Source organism: Hippocampus bargibanti, linkage group LG05 (assembly GCF_051943395.1).
Source record: "Hippocampus bargibanti isolate YZ-2025 linkage group LG05, ASM5194339v1, whole genome shotgun sequence".
Lineage (NCBI taxonomy): Eukaryota > Metazoa > Chordata > Actinopteri > Syngnathiformes > Syngnathidae > Hippocampus > Hippocampus bargibanti.
The window spans coordinates 30,725,430-30,744,307 of record NC_142738.1 but is presented as its reverse complement, the minus strand read 5'-3'; the positions used below and the strand labels follow the sequence as shown (position 1 = coordinate 30,744,307).

The 18,878-nt window shown below is 48.0% G+C and overlaps 1 protein-coding gene across 2 annotated transcripts; it reads right to left on the bottom strand.

The window, feature by feature from the left end:
• Positions 1 to 18,830, bottom strand: LOC148898506 (G protein-coupled receptor 22-like). Of its 2 annotated transcripts, XM_088995695.1 has the most exons (4): positions 17,441 to 18,830; positions 8,857 to 9,362; positions 8,036 to 8,404; positions 1 to 3,154 (listed from the first exon to the last, which is right to left on the bottom strand). In XM_088995695.1, exon 4 carries the CDS (start codon positions 3,140 to 3,142, stop codon positions 1,964 to 1,966), a length of 1,179 nt encoding a protein of 392 aa, XP_088851821.1. In that variant the 5' UTR covers positions 3,143 to 3,154; positions 8,036 to 8,404; positions 8,857 to 9,362; positions 17,441 to 18,830; the 3' UTR covers positions 1 to 1,963. The 2 variants fall into 2 exon arrangements, with proteins under 2 accessions (XP_088851821.1, XP_088851822.1); XM_088995696.1 differs by lacking the exon at positions 17,441 to 18,830 and having other exon boundaries at positions 8,857 to 9,559.
• Between the last annotated feature and the right edge of the window lie 48 nt (positions 18,831 to 18,878).

Genomic DNA, 18,878 nt, shown 5'->3' with positions numbered 1-18,878 from the left:
AAGGCTCCTCAGTTTTTTTTTTTTTTTTGTTTAGATTAACTAACAAAAATATGTGGAAATGTTAAAAATACACTACTGTATATCAAATATTTATATATTATATTATTATATTGTATATTTATAATATTTATTTACATGGCTTGATTTATATGTGGAATAGAGGACAAAAGAAGTCGGCTCCAATTTCCGGCTCCTTGTTAGGAACCGGCTCTCTTCGTTCACTTCAGAAATCCGACTCGTTCGTGAACTACTCTGTGCACATATAAATCAAGCCATATAAATAAAATATTTGATATAGTGTATTTTTTACATGAGTAATTCGTTTTCCACATCTTTTTACGTGATTTTTGGTAGTTAATTTAAGCAACAAAAAAACTGAGGAGCCATTTGGGAGCAAAAAGAGCCGGATCTTTTTAGTGAGCCGATCCAAATGAACGGAGTCGAAATTCCCATCACTACTCTGTACTCATATAAATCAAACCATATAAATAAAAATATTTGACATAGTTGATTTTTTACTTGAGTAATTCGTTTTCATTCAATTTTACATGAATTTTGGTAAATAATTCATTTAAGCAACAAAAAAAACTGAGGAGCCATTTGGGAGCCAAAAGAATCGGATCTTTTTAGTGAGCCAAGCCAAAAGAACCGGCTCTCTGAAAGGAGCCGGAATTCCCATCACTCCAACCTGCACGTCGCCCTCGTCAATCGGACGCCATATTTGCTCCTTGTATATTGCACAGCGGAGCCTCAGGGACCTCACAACGTGCAGGCGGCGCTGAAATGGCTCAGAGCGAATCGGCTTTCAAGTCGCGAGCAAAGCGTCCAGTGTTGCCCGCATATAAATAGTAATAATAATAATCCATTTCATTTCGAAGCGCTTTTCAAAACTCTCAAGGTCACTTTACAGTAACGGGATAAATTTTTCTGTGGGTGAGCAGCGGCAGCCACATGCGCCAGCGTTCACTCAACCCGGAAGTAACTCAAATAGATAGAAAGCTAGCTAGCTAATAGATAACCAAGAGATACCTAGCTAGATAGCAAGTCAGATCGATAGTGAATAGATTGCTAGATAGATAGCAAATAGCTAACAAATAGTAATAATACTAATACTAATACAAATAATAATAATCCATTTCATTTCGAAGCGCTTTTCAAAACTCTCAAGGTCACTTTACAGTAACGGGATAAATTTTTCTGTGGGTGAGCAGCGGCAGCCACACGCGCCAGCGTTCACTCAACCCGGAAGTAACTCAAATAGATAGAAAGCTAGCTAGCTAATAGATAACCAACAGATACCTAGCTAGATAGCAAGTCAGATCGATAGTGAATAGATTGCTAGCTAGATAGCAAATAGCGAGCCATATAGCTAATAGATAGCAAATAGATAGCAAATAGTAATAATACTAATACTAATAATAATAATCCATTTCATTTCGAAGCGCTTTTCAAAACTCTCAACGTCACTTTACAGTAACGGGATACATTTTTCTGTGGGTGAGCAGCGGCAGCCACACACACCAGCGTTCACTCAACCCGGAAGTAACTCAAATAGATAGAAAGCTAGCTTGCTCATAGATAACCATCAGATACCTACCTAGATAGCAAGTCAGTTAGTGAATAGATTGCTAGCGAGATAGCAAATAGCTAGCCAGATAGCTAATAGATAGCAAATAACTAGCAAATACTACTATTACTACTACTACTACTATTAGTACTATTAATAATAATAATAATCCATTTAATTTCTAAGCACTTTTCAAAACTCTCAAGGTCACTTTACAGTAACGGGTTAAATTTTTCTGTGGGTGAGCAGCGGCAGCCACGCGCGCCAGCGTTCACTCAACCCGGAAGTAACTCAAATAGAGCGGATCAGCCCTGCGTCGCTGGTGAGTACGAAGCAAAAATGGGTCCGGTTGCGCGGGCGTCCTTGTCCTGTGGACGGAGAGCAGCAGGTCCTTTTTCACTGCTGGTCTTGGGGACGGGCGTCCTCGTCCCGGAAGGTCACCTTCTTGTTCCCGTCGGGGTGGATCCAGGAGTTGCGGACGACAGCGTCGTCGGGGCCGGGCTGGGCCTCCACGATGGACACCACCCTCTTCTTCATCTTGCTCTTCAGGACTTTCTGGAACTTTTGCCTGGCGAAGGCGTAGAGCAGCGGGTGCAAGACGGTGGTCCCGTAGGCCAGCACCAGGAAGCCCAGCCGGAGCTGTAGCGCCACGCGGCGGGGGCCCAGGCCCAGGACGACGGCGTTCAGCGCGGTGATGGGCGTCCAGCACAGCAGGAAGGTGGACACGATCAGCAGGGACATCCGGAAGACCCGCCTCTGCCGCTCCCGCCGCTCCCGGTGGCGCTTGACCGCCCGGCGCAAGGCGATGATGACCGACACGGAGGCGCGCATGCCCAGCGCCGCCGGGTTGCGTCCGGCGGGGGGCGCCGCCGGGTCCTCCCGCTGCCGCGGTGGCGTGGCCGTGACGGACGGCCGCCTTTTCCGCCGCGCCTTCTTCTTCTGCAGGCGCGCCCCGATGCGAATGTTGAGGGCCTGCAGGATTTTGCAGTAGGTCATCAGCATGACGGCGGCGGTCAGGACGAAAATGGCGATTTGGGCCAGCAGGTGGTAGCAGAGGCCCAATTCCGAGTCGTAGCGGTTGAGTCGGGCCTGGCCCGCCGCCTCCGCGAAGGGCGCCAGAAAGCCGGCAAAGGACAGCAGCCAAACGGCCGCCAGCAGCGCGGGGGCCCGGCGCGCCGTCAGCACGCGCTTGGCCGGTTTGACCGCCATGTCGTAGCGGTCCAGGGTGACTGCCAGCACGTTGGCGGCCGTGGCCACGCCGGCAAAGGACACGCAGGCCTCGTGGAAACGGCGTAGCGGGGCGGCGGCGCCCTGCGGCGGCAGCAGGGCCGCCGCCGCCGTCAGCGGCGTGCAGCACAGGCACACCAGCGCGTCCGCCACGTGGAGGTTGACCGTCACCATGTTGCTGACCGAGCCCATCAGCTTGGACTTGAGCCCGTAGAGGGTCAGAACCGTCAGGTTGGAGCTCAGGCCCAGCAGGATCTCCAGCGCCAGCAAGCCCGCCACCGACACCCGGAAGCCCAGCGGGTAGCCGCCCGGGGGCTCGCCGTCGTCGCTCGTCGTCACGTTGCTCATGGCGCCTCCTTCCTGCGGCGTTTCAGGGAGACAAAGGTCAGAACCGACCGCCGTTCGGACGTGTTGCTGCCCTGCGCCGTCCCCAAAGTCGCAGTGGCTTCAACGTAACACGAAGCGCGGCCTGGCCTGCCACTGCAGCTGCTACGACAGTCATCCAATCAATCCCGTGTTCTTCCATCAGCGTTTGGTTCGGGGCCGCCACAAAAATGGACAAAATCCGACTTCGACGGACAGTTCGGACGGCGGAAAAAAATCATTGGCAGCCGCTCTGGAGGACTTGCACACTGCAAGAATCCAAACAAGGGCACGGAAAATCCTACTGGACCCTCCGCACCCTGACTACCACCTTTTCCAGGGACTCCCGATCCACGCGCACCTAATCCAGCAGACATTTAAACAGATTCTTCTCCCAAGCCATGAACTCTTTAAACAGTCACCCAAATAGAACTGTATAGTGCCCCTTTGCCATTTTTTGATGATGATACTAGTGCAGCGTGTTCTACCGGAAACAAATTCTTTGTGTGTTCTACATACAGTGGGGCCTGGGTTTACGAACACCTCGCCGTACGAAATTTTCGGTTTACGAACGTTAAATTTATGAAAATTAAACCTTGGATTAAGCGCTACTTTTCGCGATACACACGCCCCACCACGGCTGGCGGAGTAATCTTCGGCGGAAGTACACCAAAGCACATGACCGAACAGCGCCCAGCCGGCCTGCCTTTCCACACCCCCTTTCTCTGAATGCGCACGTCGATCGAGAGAGAGAGACGTTGATTGCCTTCAAGGAGTTTTTTACAGATACTTTTGCTGTTATGGGACCAAAAAAGTCCCCACCACAGGCTCGTGTTTAGCCGAAGAAGACACAAAACAAAATTACAGTCGAGGAGAAACACGAACGAGGTGTGCGTTTGTCTCATTTAGCGGCTTAGCAGCTATGCTAAGTCCACCATTGCTACCATCCTTCGCCTAAAAGGCTTTATTTACTCGATGCTTTCATGTGACTAAAGGCTTGGCATGATGTTACCCTTCGATCCTTGAAAGCAGCATGGAAGAATTTGCATCCTTGAGAGGGACTTTGAAGGATTTGATCCTCATGACTCTTGTTTTGGACGACATTGTTTCCATTGGACGCGAAGTGGATGCAGATGACATCGAGGAGCTTGTTGCTGACCATAATGAGGTCCTCAACACAGGATTTGATTTGCCTTCAAGAGGACAAGCAGAAACAAGCCATTCAGGAGTTGTCATCTGAGGGCGAGGAGGAGGAGATGGCTGCAGCATCAAGTGAGAGCATCAAGGCAATGTTGGCTAAGTGGAATGATGTGCAGGCTTCTATTGAACAGTTCCATCCAGAAAAGGCTATGAGAATCGTCAACATGATGAACGACAATGTGATGCCTCAGTTTCGGAAGACCTTACAAGTCAGAAAGCAACAGGTGTCAATTAAGAGCCATCAACGACCATCGCAAATGTAAATAAAGTGACTTTATTATACAGTGCAGTGTATTTCTTTCATTACAATACAATAGCGCATTTATTATACATAGAATAAGGTATGTTGTGTGTAGTTTTAACGCTTATTTAGTTGAAAATTATATTTTATGGAAACCCGGGAACGGATTATTCCCATTTTAATGGTTTCCTATGGGAAATTAATTTTTGGGATACACACTTTTTGCCTTACACACTCTGTCTGGGAACAAATTAAGTTCGTAAGACAAGGCCCCACTGTACTTGGCAATAAAGATTATTTTGATTCTTCCCCCGTCGGCATGAACTGCTCAGTAAGCCAAATCGGAGTGTCTAGTGCCCCTCTGCAATTTTGTACAAACCTGCGGAACCGCATCCCGTTAGAACAGGGGTCGCGAACCTATGGCTCGCGAGTCATAAATGGCTCTTTTGATGATTGCATATGGCTCGCCGATAACACAAAATACATTCTCACTTTTTTTCTGTTCATTTTCTGTTGGGGCTGCAGTTGGCGGAAAGAGCAATTTTGATTGGATGATACTGGCCGTCATGTTGAAACAGGTAAACGCCCCTTTAAATGAGCCCGACGAGTAAAAAAAAAAAAAAAAAATGACGAGTACGATCCAGCTTGAATGCACCGGAGGATTCGCGATTCTAATTTGCAATGAAACAATAACATTGATGAATCAGTCGAATGTCAGTGATATTTTAACAAGCCCCATGTTAACGTTAGCATAAATATACGTGAAGTATATTGCGGATAACAAGCGTGCAAGCTAATGAGCCGTGTGCAGGCTAGCTAGCAGTCACTTTGCGTATGGACCCGTCAAGTTGACTTTCATTCTGATCGTTTTCCTGGATTTTTACCAATCACGAGGAACGTAAAACCATTCATGTTAACGGTCAGTACTCAAAGTTATTTGAAATAATACATTCGGACATTTTGTTGAAAAGTGGCCGTGCGTGCGTCTGTTCAAAATATTTTACTTTTATGGCTGTCTTCAGTCAAAAAGGTTCCCGACCTCTGCGTTAGAATCATGGTCGCTCCAGCTTTGGATTCGCTTAAACCACTCTTGTAATATATACATGCAGTCATACCTCATCTTACGAAAGTCATTGGTTCCCAGAAAGTGTGTGTAAGGCCAAAAGTTCATCTGCCAAACATGTATTTCCCATAAGAAACCATTAATCTGAGAATAATTCATTCCCAGGTCCCCATAAAACACAATTTTCTACTAAATAAGCCTTAAAACTACACAAAATATACCTTATTTTTTGTATAATAAATTAGCTATTGGATTGTAATGAAAAATAAATTGTACTGTATAATAAAGTGGTTTTGTTGACGTTTGTGATGGTCGTTGATGTCGTTGCCTCTTGATGATATCAGAGTGCTTTCTCTGCGATGATACCCTCACTCACACTGTCCCCTGCTAGCTGCTTTTCGTTCATCCAAATCAACAGAAGTTTTTCAACCTCTTCTATTGCCTGAGACCGTTGCTTAAACCCAGAAATACCCTTAGCCACATGTAGCAACTTAGCATACGGGTACTGGAACGCTAAGTCACACAAACGCACAACTCGTTGGTGTTTTTCAATGATCTGCTTCTTCTGTTCGACCGTCATTTTCTTTTGTGTCTTCTTCGGCTTCACACTAGTCTGTGGTGGGGTCTTTTTAATAGCAAAGGGACTCCACTCGATAGTAAACCACGTCTGCACTCAAAGTGGGTGTGGAAAACTAGTCCGCCAGCCATTGTGTATTTTCCGAAAACTAGTTCGTACGCCAAGATTATATTCTTGCGAATTTAATGTTCGTAAAGCGAAGTGTGTATTCTACACATTAATTTCCCATAGGGAACCATTAAAAATGAGAATAATCCGTTCCCACAGCCCCATAAAACATCATTTTCTACTAAAAAAGCCTTAAAACGATACGAAATAGACATTCTTTTATGTATAACAAATGTGCTATTGGATTATAATTCAAGAAACAAACTGTACTGTATAATCACATCGTTTTATTTACCTTTGTGATGGTCGTTGATGTCAACGATGATTCCCTCACTCACACTGTCCCCTGCTAGCTGCTTTTCGTTCATGCAAATCAACAGAAGTTTTTCAACCGCTTCTATTGCCTGAGACCATTGCTTAGACAACACGGAAACACCCTTAGCCGCATAAAGCTAACACAGTAGATAGCTAGCTAAATAGCTAGCCAGCTAGACTGCTAATAGCTAGCTAGCTAGTCAGCCAACTAGACGAGCTAGCTAGCTGACTAGCTAGCTAGACTGCTGCTAACAGATAACTAACAGATAGAAAATAGATAGCTAGGTAGGTAGCTTGATAGCTAGCTCGACTCTCATAATTTATGATGTAACAGGAACCTTAACCATGAATTGTTTTCAAAGTTTACTCACAAAGTAGACAGACCGTGGGTATAAAAAGGTCCACGTTCACTGAATTGTGTGGCGAGATCAAAATTCTGGTTTACTTCTTTATTTTAAAATTTACATTTACTGTAAAATATCTAGCTGGCTATCTGGCTAGCTACCTATTTGCTATCTATTAGCTATTTAGCTGGCTGGCTATCTAGCTGGCTATCTATCAGCTTAATAGCTATATTAGCTATTAGCTATCAGTTAGCTAACTTGCTCACATTCTATCTACAGTGAGACCTCAACTTACGAACTTAATTGGTTCCCAGACAGAGTGTGTAAGGCGAAAAGTGTGTATCTCAAAAAAAAAATTCCCATAGGAAACCATTAAAATGGGAATAATCTGTTCACGGGATTCCATAAAATATACTTTTCAACTAAATAAGCCTTAAAACTACACACAACATACCTTATTCTATGTATAATAAATGTGCTATCGCATTGTAATGAAAGAAATACACTGCATTGTATTATAAAGTCACATTATTTACATTTGTGATGGTCATTTATGGCTTGATGGAATGGCGTTGGAGGTCGAAGGTCAAAGGGAATTGCTGTTTGGAAAGAGAGGACAGTAATTAAAAAAATAAACTGTGCTGTAAAATAAAGTTTTATTGACCTTTTTGATGGTCGTTGATGGCTTATGGAAGGAGAGTCACCTTCCATAAGGACTGTTGGTGCTGTTCGGTCGTGTGCTTCCGCCGAAGATCACTCCGCCAGCCGTGGTGGGTGTGTATTATGAAAATAGTGCTTATTATAAGGTTTAATTTTCATAAATTTGACGTTTGTAAAACGAAAAGTTTGTAAGTTGAGGTCTCACTGTATTTGAGTTATCTCCGGGTTGAGCGAAGGTTAGCGCGTGTGGCTGCCGCTGCTCACCCACAGACAAACTTATCCTGTGACTGTAAAGTGACCATGAGAGTTTTGAAAGACGCTTAGAAATGAAATGGATGATTGTGATATAATACAGTCTGTCCAAACTTACCGTTTCGCACCAGCACTATGGGAGTGGCAGGCTGACGGAATCAGACCAGCGGCGAGGAAGGTCGGGATCTGTCCGATGGAGCATCCTGTCCAGATGCCGGCGTCCACTCAAACAAAGAGACTTCGAGAGCGTGTCAGTCGGTGTGCTTGATGGGTCGCCGCCACGGAAGCTGATGAGGCGGGCCCATGATTCCGCCGCCCCCCCTCCTCCTCACCACTAACGGAACTGTTCTTTCCGATGCGGATTCTCAGCATGCTCCGACCCTTGACGGCGGACGATAGCGTTAGCGCAGCAGATTAGCGCCGCGTCAAATCTGCCTGGTGTATGACCGCCGTCACCTTTGCAGTCGCGGAATTCATGCCAGGCCACCTGGGGGGGAGGGAGATATGAATGAGGGGGGGGGGGGGGGTACGAGCGGGTGTCATTTGCATGGCGGCGCGGCGAGACCCCGACGTCATGCAAATACGCTGACGTAAAGCCGCCTCGTAGTCAATCGACCTCATCAATCAGTGGGCAGGGACGCGACAGGGTGGGGGGGAGGGGACGAAATGAGTCGGGTGACGCTTTGACAGCAATTTGCCTTGATGAAAGCCTGGCAAGTGCAGCGCCATTCCTCCGCCAACTTGCCAAGCAGATGCGGCGGATGAAGACGCCCACGACGGCGCGGTTCTTCCGTGCGGTCGAAGCGCTTATCTTGTCGCCGCTGACTTCGGAGCGGAAGACTGGCTCGGCGCCGGACCGCAAGTAGTGGAGACCCCCCCCCCCCAAAAAATGATTGGTTCACGCCGCCGAAAAGGTGCACGTCCGGATAGCTTACGTACTGGAGTCGCGCGACGCAAAAGAGGGCACCGTCGCGCAGGGGGAATCCGCAGGTTGCGAGTTGGCGGACGAGCTCACCGTAAACGTTGGCGGACGAGCTCACCGTCAATCTGGGTCGGGCAGGCTGTCGTCAGGGAGACGGCGAGGGACTTTGTCGGGGGTGGCCGAGCGCCTGAATACTCCCGATCGGGAGCAAGACGCTCTGTCAATGAACGATGGCGGTGGCGGCTCCCTCCCCTTCCTCAGGCTGTCTCTCTTCGACTGCGGAGGTTTGCGGCGCTCCCCCACCGGCGATTGGCCCGCCGTGGCGGCTGGAAGCCCCGTCCGGCGTTTTCCCCGCGGGGACGCGCCTCCTTTTGCTGTAAGCCAATCCGGCCGGCCGGGCGAGGCGTCCTGAGGGGTTTGGCCATTGGCCCAAAAAGGGGACCTGAACCGAGCCCGCGTCCGGTGGCGGGAAGCAAATCTTGTTAGTGAGGCGGCGCGTCGGCCTCCACTTTGATCTTTTGCTCTGAAATGAGTTGAGATGCAGCCTTCACAAAGCGAGCGGCCACCGACAGACAAGGATGACAATGACAAATGAGAAAAAAGTCGGAAAAAAAGGCAGATACCTCGGTTTACGAACGTTAAATTTATGAAAATGTTACCTTGGCATATGAACTCTTTTCTGGGATACACACGGAGCTGCCACATTGAGTGATGTGTATCTAACAACAAAATGGCAGCCGCCTTGTTTTGGTCCTCTATTCCCCGCCCCCAGTCTTCGGTTAAAGCCACGTGATTGGTCAAGAGCAGCAGAGGGGGGGGGGGGGGGTTACAGATTGAGAGAGAGTGAAGCCGTTCTCCAAAAAGCTATCAACCCAGCTAAACAGAACAAAATTGATGAGGAACTAGATAAAATTATCACAGAGAAAGCACCTACAAGGGATCATTCCTCCAGATGGTGAAAGAAGAAGGTCACTTTCCTCATCAAGTGTTTAATGCTGAGGAAACCGGACTTCCATTAAGCCATCAACGACCATCACAAAGGTCAATAAAAGGACTTTATCATACAGTACAGTTTCTTTCTTTAATTATAATACCATAGCACATTTATTATACATAAAATAAGAGTCAAAACATATCAGGAGAGCACTCACGAACTGTGGGTACCCTCAGTGGTCGTTTAACAAATGTCAGAAAGAAAGAATAGGGAATGAAACCAAAAATTCTCAAGATACAAAAAGGAGAGGAGTAGCAGTACCTTACATTGCAGGAGTTTCTGAAAAACTACATAGAGTACTTTGGCAACACAAAATTTCTACTTATTTCAAACCGATAAACACTTTAAGGCAAAAATTAGTGCATCCAAAAGATAGGCTGCCAAATGAAAAACAAAGTAATGTAGTTTATTCCATACATTGTAAGAATGAAAATTGTAAAGAGCAATACATTGGGGAGAACAAACACATTCTCAAAAAAAGACTTTATCAACATCGCAGGGATAATACAAGTGGGCCTCAATGGGCAGTACATTTGCACATAAAAGCTAGCAACCACTCATTTGACGACAATGAGGTTTAAATCTTTGCAAAAGAACATAGATGGTTTGAAAGGGGAGTACAAGAAGCAATTTTCATAAAAAAAGCTAAATCCTTCATTAAACCGATATGGTGGGGTGAGGTTCAATTTGGATCGTTCGTACAATAGCCTGCTTAGGCAACATAGGTTAGGCAACATGAGTAATGCTGATGAGGTGATACCGGAGGGAGTGGGGCAATCAGGCCAGTCAGTCGTTAGTCAGGAATGTAGGCACAATCGGTGGGGCTGCAGGGAGTGGTCCTCTGCACCCCCCAACCTGAGAGTAGGGACCTATCATAGCAGTGTCCGGCGCCGCCATGTCTGGACATTAGGGATATACAGTAAAGTCTCGTTATATCGATATCGGATATATCGATAGTCCCGGTTATATCGATATTTTTTCGGACTCCCTTGAATATCGATATAACGAGACTTTACTGTATATAGGGCCGATACAACCAGTAAGACTTTAGTTCGCTGAAGAAGCATCTTGGATAAGAAGTGAAACGTCCTACACCTTCAAAAAATTACAGATGACGGCTGACGAAACCGTTTCATCATTGGACCACTCCTGTACGACTGAGAGCTTACACAGACGTACATAAAATAAGGTATATTTTGTGTCGTTTTACGGCTTAGAAAATTACAAAGTAGAAAATTATGTTTTATGTGGACCTATATAGGAACGGATTATTGTCATTTTAATGGTTTCTTATGGGAAATTAATTTTTGGGATACACACTTTTCGCCTTACACACTGTCTGGGAACCAATTAAGTTCGTAAGTCAAGGTATCACTATATATATATATATATATATATATATATATATATATATATATATATATATATATATATATATACATACATTCATACATACACACAGACACTCAAGAGTTGTCTGCCCCGGTGTCCGCTAACTTTTTTGTCATGAGTTTCAGTCACGGATTGTCGGCTGCGCTTTTGGCATGGATGCTCCTGTCTCCGTCATGTGACCTGGATTTTATCTGGCGGCGGCGCCGAACGCATGCTCGCGGCTATTTATAACACGGTTGGCACGCGGCCGTCCACAATTCTGCATCGATGCGGCGGCGGACCAAAATAGATGACACGGCGTGTCGGACTAAGACCAGGCTGGACAGATCCCGACCTTCCTCGCTGCTGGTCTGATTCCGCCAGAAAAGGTGGATTGCAACCCAAACTTTGCTTAGCTTGACCGTCCGGCAACCCGCGTTGGCTTCTCCTGAGCGATGACAGGCATCTGAGAGGCGCTGGACTTCCTGTCATGGCCCCCCCATCCGTCGGCGGTGTCAGGCGAAGCGTGGGAACGCACGCCGGGGACGGAACACAAACACACGTGCACGCCATAGCGCGCACGGCACGTACGCTCGGCCACCCGGCCGGCCATTGGAGGTCTCCTTGCGGACACTCGCTGATGTCCCCCTTTGGGAATTGTCGTTCCTGGAAACGGCGCAGCTGCGTCTTTGATCGGAGCCCTTTCGTACGAGCACAAACGGACCCCCCTTCAATCGCTCGCTCACCGGGCAGCTTTTTAAGGCATTTCCCACCCCACCCCCAGCCCCCTTTTTGCTTGCTTTTCCCAGTTTTGGGCCAAGTCCGAATGGAGTCTTTTGGCGTGATGGTTAGCCCAAATGAGATGGCGAGCGTGAACATTTCTTGACCAAAGCGAGACCCCTTGGGCCACAGGTGTCAAACTCGGGATTGGGGGGGGGGGGAGTCGTCCCACATGTATCGACCACCCGATGATCCGCTCACTTGAATTAGGCGTGTTGCAACGGGGAGACTGCCCAGAATTTTAACAAATGTTTTCAGATTGCATATGGGGTCATAAGGATGTGGGAATAACTCCACAATGTTGTCCATTTGGCTGCACAGTGTGACCTTTCTGAGACAGGAGCCGTGATGCAAATTTGCCAATTGTGGGACGAATAAAGGTTTTCTGATTCTGATCCTATGGACACGAGAGGGCCCAAAACAAACTTTTTGATCTATGTTCATTCAGTGTCTGAAACTCATGGCAAAAAGTTAGCAGACACCAGGGCAGAGAACTCTGAAAAGTTGCCTGCCCAGCCATAAAGTTGCCTGCCCCATTTTTCACAACTTAAAACACAATAAGACGACTCATCGCAAAAAAACAACAACATTGTTGCACAATGCAACGTTTGCGTTGCGTCGTCTGCTACAAGCCACATGAACACCTCTTTCCACCATGGTTTTAATAATAATTGTCATGAGCGAGTTGACAGCTGGGGGGGGGGGCTCCGCTCTCACCCAACTCACCTTCACCAAGACCCCGTTTAAGTGGACGGACGAGGCCTACGCCGCGTTCCGCCTGCTTAAACGGGCATTCACTCACCCCCCTGTTCTCCGTCACCCCGACCCCAACGTCGCCTTCAGCGTGGAGGTAGACGCCTCGGATTCGGGAGTAGGGGCGGTACTCTCCCAGCGCTCCTCAGTCGACCAATAGCTCCACCCTTGACCTTCTTCTCCCGCCGCCTCAGCCCTGCAGAAGCCAACTACGACGTGGGCAACCGGGAGCTGCTCGCCGTCGTGTTGGCTCTTCGGGAATGGAGGCACTGGCTCGAAGGGGCGAAAGAGCCGTTCACCGTGTTCACCGACCATAAAAACTTGGCGCTCATCCGGGCCGCCAAGAGGCTGAACTCACGCCAGGCACGGTGGGCGTTTTTCTTGACCCGCTTCTCCTTTACCCTCACATATTGTCCAGGAACCAAGAACACTAAACCCGACACCCTCTCGCGGATCCACGAGCCAGCAGGCAAGGAAGATCTCGTGGAGCCATTCCTGCCCGGCCGCCAGATCGTGGGGGCGCTCCAGTGGGAGTTAGAACGGAGGGTTCTGGAGGCATTAAAAGGTACCCCGGCTCCCGATAACTGCCCCACAGGAAGACTGTTCGTGCCCCCGTCGCTGCGCTCTGAGGTGCTGCAGTGGGGTCACGCAGTGGGGGCGCGCCTCCCAGGTGGCTTGTCACCCTGGTTGAGTCGTACCGAGCACCGAGTCGCCCAGCGGTTCTGGTGGCCGCGGCTCTGCGACGACGTGGCGGACTTCGTTAAGGCCTGCCCGTCATGCACCTGCGATAAAGCTTCCCACCAGCCCCCGGCAGGACTGCTCCGCCCCCTACCGGTTCCCCCGCGCCCTTGGTCCCACATATTGCTGGACTTCATCACCGGCCTCCCCCCATCCCGTGGTAAGACGGTCATCCTCACGGTAGTGGACCGGTTTTCTAAGTCGGCCCACTTTGTGCCGTTGATCAAGTTGCCGTCGCCATCGAGACGGCGGCACTATTGGTCAACCACGTCGTCCGTCTCCACGGGATCCCTACGGACATCGTGTCGGACCGGGGACCCCAGTTCATGTCCCGGGTCTGGAAGCGGTTCTGCAGGTCCATGGGGGCGTCGGCCAGCCTGTGCTCCGGTTACCACCCACAGTCCAACGGCCAGACCGAGAGGAAGAACCAGGACCTGGAGGCGGCCCTGCGCTGCGTGTGCCTCCATCGTCCCTCGGCCTGGTCCATCCATCTCCCGTGGGTGGAATATGCCCACAACACCCTGGTCTCCTCAGCCACAGGTCGGTCACCGTTCAAGTCGGCCTATGGCTACCAGCCGCTACTCTTTCCCACACAGGAGGGGGAGGGGACCATCTTCGGCAGACCAGGGCAGCCCTATCGCGCACGGTGCCCCGGAACCAGAAGATTGCGGATCGCCGTCGCGTGCCGGTTTACCAGGTGGGGCAGAAGGTCTGGCTGTCCACAAGGGACCTACGGCTGGCCGGGACTACTCCCTCATCATCCGCCATAAATCATCTGCCAGCACCAATGCCTCTGTCGCCTGCATCGCGATCCACCCCAAATTACTACGTTCCAACTCGTCAGCTGCCACTGTCGCCGGCGGAACGTGATAATCATAGTGACACTTTAATTTCTAAGCGCCTTTCAAAATTCTCAAGGACACTTTACAGTCACGGGATAATGTACGTTTAGGTTTTCTAGTGTCATAAGTTGTGTTAGATTCTTTGGAATCGTTCTTCTGGAGCAGGGGTCGCGAATCTTTTTGACTAAGAGAGCCATAAAAGTAAAATATTTTGAAATGTTTTTCAGTGAGAGCCGCACACACGTACACAGACGCACGCACGGCCACTTTTCAAACAAAATGTCAGAATGTATTATTTCAAATAACTTTGTGAGTACTGACCGTTAACATGAATGGTTTTACGTTCCTCGTGTTTGGTAAAAATCCAGCCAAACGATCGGAATGAAAGTCAACTTGACAGGTCCATACGCAAAGTGACTGATAGCTAGCCTGCACACGGCTACTTAGCTTGCACACTTGCTATCTGCAATATACTTCTCGTAGAAGTATATTGATGCTCAACATGGGGCTTAAAATATCACTGACATTCGACTGTTTCATCGATGTTATTGTTTCATTGCAAATTAGAATCGAGAATCCTCCGGTGCATTCAAGCTGGAGCGTACTCGTCTTTTTTTTTTCTTTTTTTTTACTCGTCGGGCTCATTTAAAGGACAACCGACATCACTTTTTTGTTTCCTAACTGACATCAGAAAAACGTTTTGGTCTTGCCTTGCTGGAGAATCAAAACAATGGCTTCAGATTAGGTGTAGATGCTTTCTTGTTACTCATCCAGTTATGAATATGATTCAAATAGTTCTGAAGAGGAACGCATACATGTTTGCAATCGATTCAAGAATTTTTTACCTGTCATTTTGAGGTATCTGGGGGTGAAGGGGGAATGTAGCACCCAAAAGAGGCAGAAGATGGCGACAAAGTCCGTGGAAACGGGCTGATTATTTCCTTACAATTTTTGTCAGCGAATATCAAATAGATGCTCGCTGCAACACACAAGGATTCACGTGACGTGAATGAAAGCACAACTACAATTTGTCCTTTCTCGGTCAGGGGTGTTCCTTCAGTGACGTGACGTGAGGACTCGTCACCAACTCAAAAACAAGACTTCCGGAATATTCAGCGCGAGTCTTAATGTCACGGTTTGCAGGGTGGTGATGGCGGGTGCGGATCCCAAAAAGCAGGCAGGAGGGAGCAGGAGGTTGTTTGACAAATTGTATTAAAATAAAGGTCAGCAGGTATCAAAGTATCAAAAGAAAATCAAGTGTAAAAGTCCGCCAAGGTTGAACAAACACATGCACAGCATACAATGCATGCAATTGCAGACAAAGCATGCAACAAATAATGAACCGACACCGGATGGTCGTGCCGGGAGTCCTTTTAAGTGTTACTGATTAAAACGACCAGCACCTGCTAGGCTGCAGGCAGGGCGGAGGTCGCTACCCGTTGGTCGCCAATCCGAACGTGGCAGTCCGCCACTGATCGGGACGACTAGCACCTGTGCAGGTACAGGCGGGGCCGACAGCGCCACCCGTTGGTCGCCAACCAGATCATGACACTTAAAACGTAAAATATAGCTACATGCGGTGGAATCTAAAATACGCTCAGTAGAAGTCATTTGAAGCCATTGCACAAATTATGGACACAACTTGTCTGGTGGGGTCGGTTGTCCTTTAAAGGACAACCGACGTCTACGGACAAGTAGACGGTCTACAGATTCCACCGCATATATAATATAGCTATATTTTACGTTTTAAGTCTCGCGCTGAACATTCAGGAATTCTTGTTTTTGAGTTGGTGACGAGTCCTCACGTGACGATATGCAAATGCACGACCTTATAACGCTCGGGAAAGTCCGGAAGCACAAAGCAGGCTTCTGATTGGCTGCCGTGCCAAGTATGCAAATTGCCAAACGAACCGAAATTCCAAAATTTCCAAACCGAACGAAGATTTCGAAGCGGGAAAATTTTTTTTTTCTGATTTCTAAATCTTCATTCAAACGTTTGCTTTGCACACCCCGGGTGTCCGGGCAAACGTTATTTCAGACACCGGTTGATACATTTGCCGTAAATGGCTTCCTTCGGTTCTCCGCCCCCACCACCCCAAAAAAAAATACATCTCCCCATTTTCATGTTTTCAGACGATGACGAAGCAACCACGGCGAGTCTTCCGACACGCTCCTGATGACAGGAGACAATTGGACGCAGAGGACTGGGTCACCGGTTGGCTGTTGAAAAAGGCGCCGCGTGACCTTTCGGCGCAAATTAAAAAATGGCCTTTTGCGTTCCAGCGCGTAGATGTTGGCCGCACATTTAATTGGGACGCATATGCCAAAGGTATTTCGGAGGCTTCCTTTCACGTCATTTTGCAGAAATAGACGCCCGTCGCGTTCTGCTCCGGTTGGCAGCCTTCGAGGAGAGCCGTCAAACTCGGCCTCGACACTCGGTCCGCCGCAATCTACAGTGATACCTTAGCTTATTAACTTAATTGGTTCCCAGAAAGTGTGTGTAAGGCAAAAAGTGTGTATCCCAAACATTAATTTCCCATAGGAAACCATTAAAATGAGAATAATCCATTCCCAGGTCCCCATAAAACATCTACACAAAATATACATTATTTTATGTATAATAAATGTGCTATTGTATTGTCATAAAAGAAATAAACTGTACAGTATAATAAAGTCATTTTATTTCCCTTTGTGATGGTCGTTGATGGCTTGATGGAATGGAGTGGCCATCTTGAGGAATGATTCCTTGTAAGTTTTGGCAGCTTTATCGTCAGAACTGGCTGCCTCACCGTGACAAATGACACTATGAATCCCTGTACGACGCTGCAAGTTCTCGAATCCGTGGCTAGCTTTTTGCATCAAGTGTACAGATGGCTTGTGCGGGTTATTTGTGGAGCCGGGCTCTTGTCAGCGAATTGGGGGGGAGGGTATTGAGTGTGTGTAACACGTCATCATAAGCTGCATAGCTTGGAAAATCACACCAAAAACCATGACGTACTTCACAAAAATGCAATGAAATACGACCGCGAGTACAGAGTGCGCTCGCTTCACTGGACAGAAACATTCGCGGTGGAATATAGGTGTGGTTGGGCCTTTCCTGTCAATGAAATCAAAGTAGCTTACCAACATGGTCGCTGTGGTGACCAGGCTTCGAGTCACTTCCGCCTGTGTTGGATCGTGACTGTCGCGGCAATCCACGGCCCGTTTTCAAATCGTCTTTTGGTGCCACTTCTTGTTTGTCGCCTGGCTACCAGCCGCAATCGCAAAAGCGGAGCACCGGCGTGGCCGCTGACGAACGGGAGCGTGTCGTCGGCGGCCATTTTACAGGCTCCCGCCCAAATGCCCCATCAACTATCCAAGGGGGGGTCGTTCGGGAGACATCCGTCTTCGAATTGGGGCCCGGCGCCGCCATTCTTGCGGGCTGTCGGGGTTGGTGTTGTTTTTGTTTTTCTCGAGGCTGACGCGGTGGCGATTGGCGAAGGCGGCGCTTGACAACTTTGCCGCTTGCAAGTTGAGAGAATCGATCCCGTCCTTTGCCGAGACCCGCGCGCGACTCGCCCGTTCTACTAGGCGAGGATCCTGTGGGACTTGGAATTCGGCAGTGCCCTCTGCCGGCAATGCACCGGCAATGCTCGGAATGGACGACCGACTGCCTTTCCTTTGGAATTGACATCACATGTTAATAATAATCCATTTGATTTCGAAGCGCCTTTCAAAACTCTCAAGGTCACTTTACAGTCACAGGAAGCATTTTTCTGTGGGTGAGCAGCGGCAGCCACACGCGCCAGCGTTCACTCAACTCGGAAGTACAGTCAAGTCTCGTTATATCGATAGTCCCGGTTATATCGATACTATTTCTATGCACGCACGGAGAAAATTACATGCAAACAGGGTCGGATATATCGATAGTCCCGGTTATATCGATACTATTTCTATGCACGCACGGAGAAAATTACATGCAAACAGGGTCGGATATATCGATAGTCCCGGTTATATCGATATTTTTTCGGACTCCCTTGAATATCGATATAACGAGACTTTACTGTAACTCAAAATAGATAGAAAGCTAGCTCGCTAGCTAATAACATGCTAATAGCTATCAAGCTACATAGACAGATCGCCAGCTCATTTGATGACAATGCTTCGATCTTACCTTTAAATGGGCATCTCTTTTCCTTCATTTTGAAACGCATGCTAGCTAGCTGCGTGCTAGCTTAAAATGTAGCTTAAAGGACAACCGACACCATTTTTTTTGTTTCAGAAAAACGTCACGTCAGGACTCGTCAGGCAACTCAAAAACAAGACTTCCGGAATATTCAGCGCAAGTCTTAAAAGGTAAAATATAGCTATATGCGGTGGAATCTTTGTAAAATACGCTCAGTAGAAGTCATTTGAAGTCATTTTGCAAATTATGGACACAACTTGTCCGGAGACGTCGGTTGTCCTTTAAATTGTGCGATATGAATACAAGCTGTGGCGCTTGGATGTGACGTTACAAGAAAGAGTCGGACCTCAAAAGGTCGGCGCGCTAGGCGGAAGGCGGCCATTCTTCTTCCGTTTT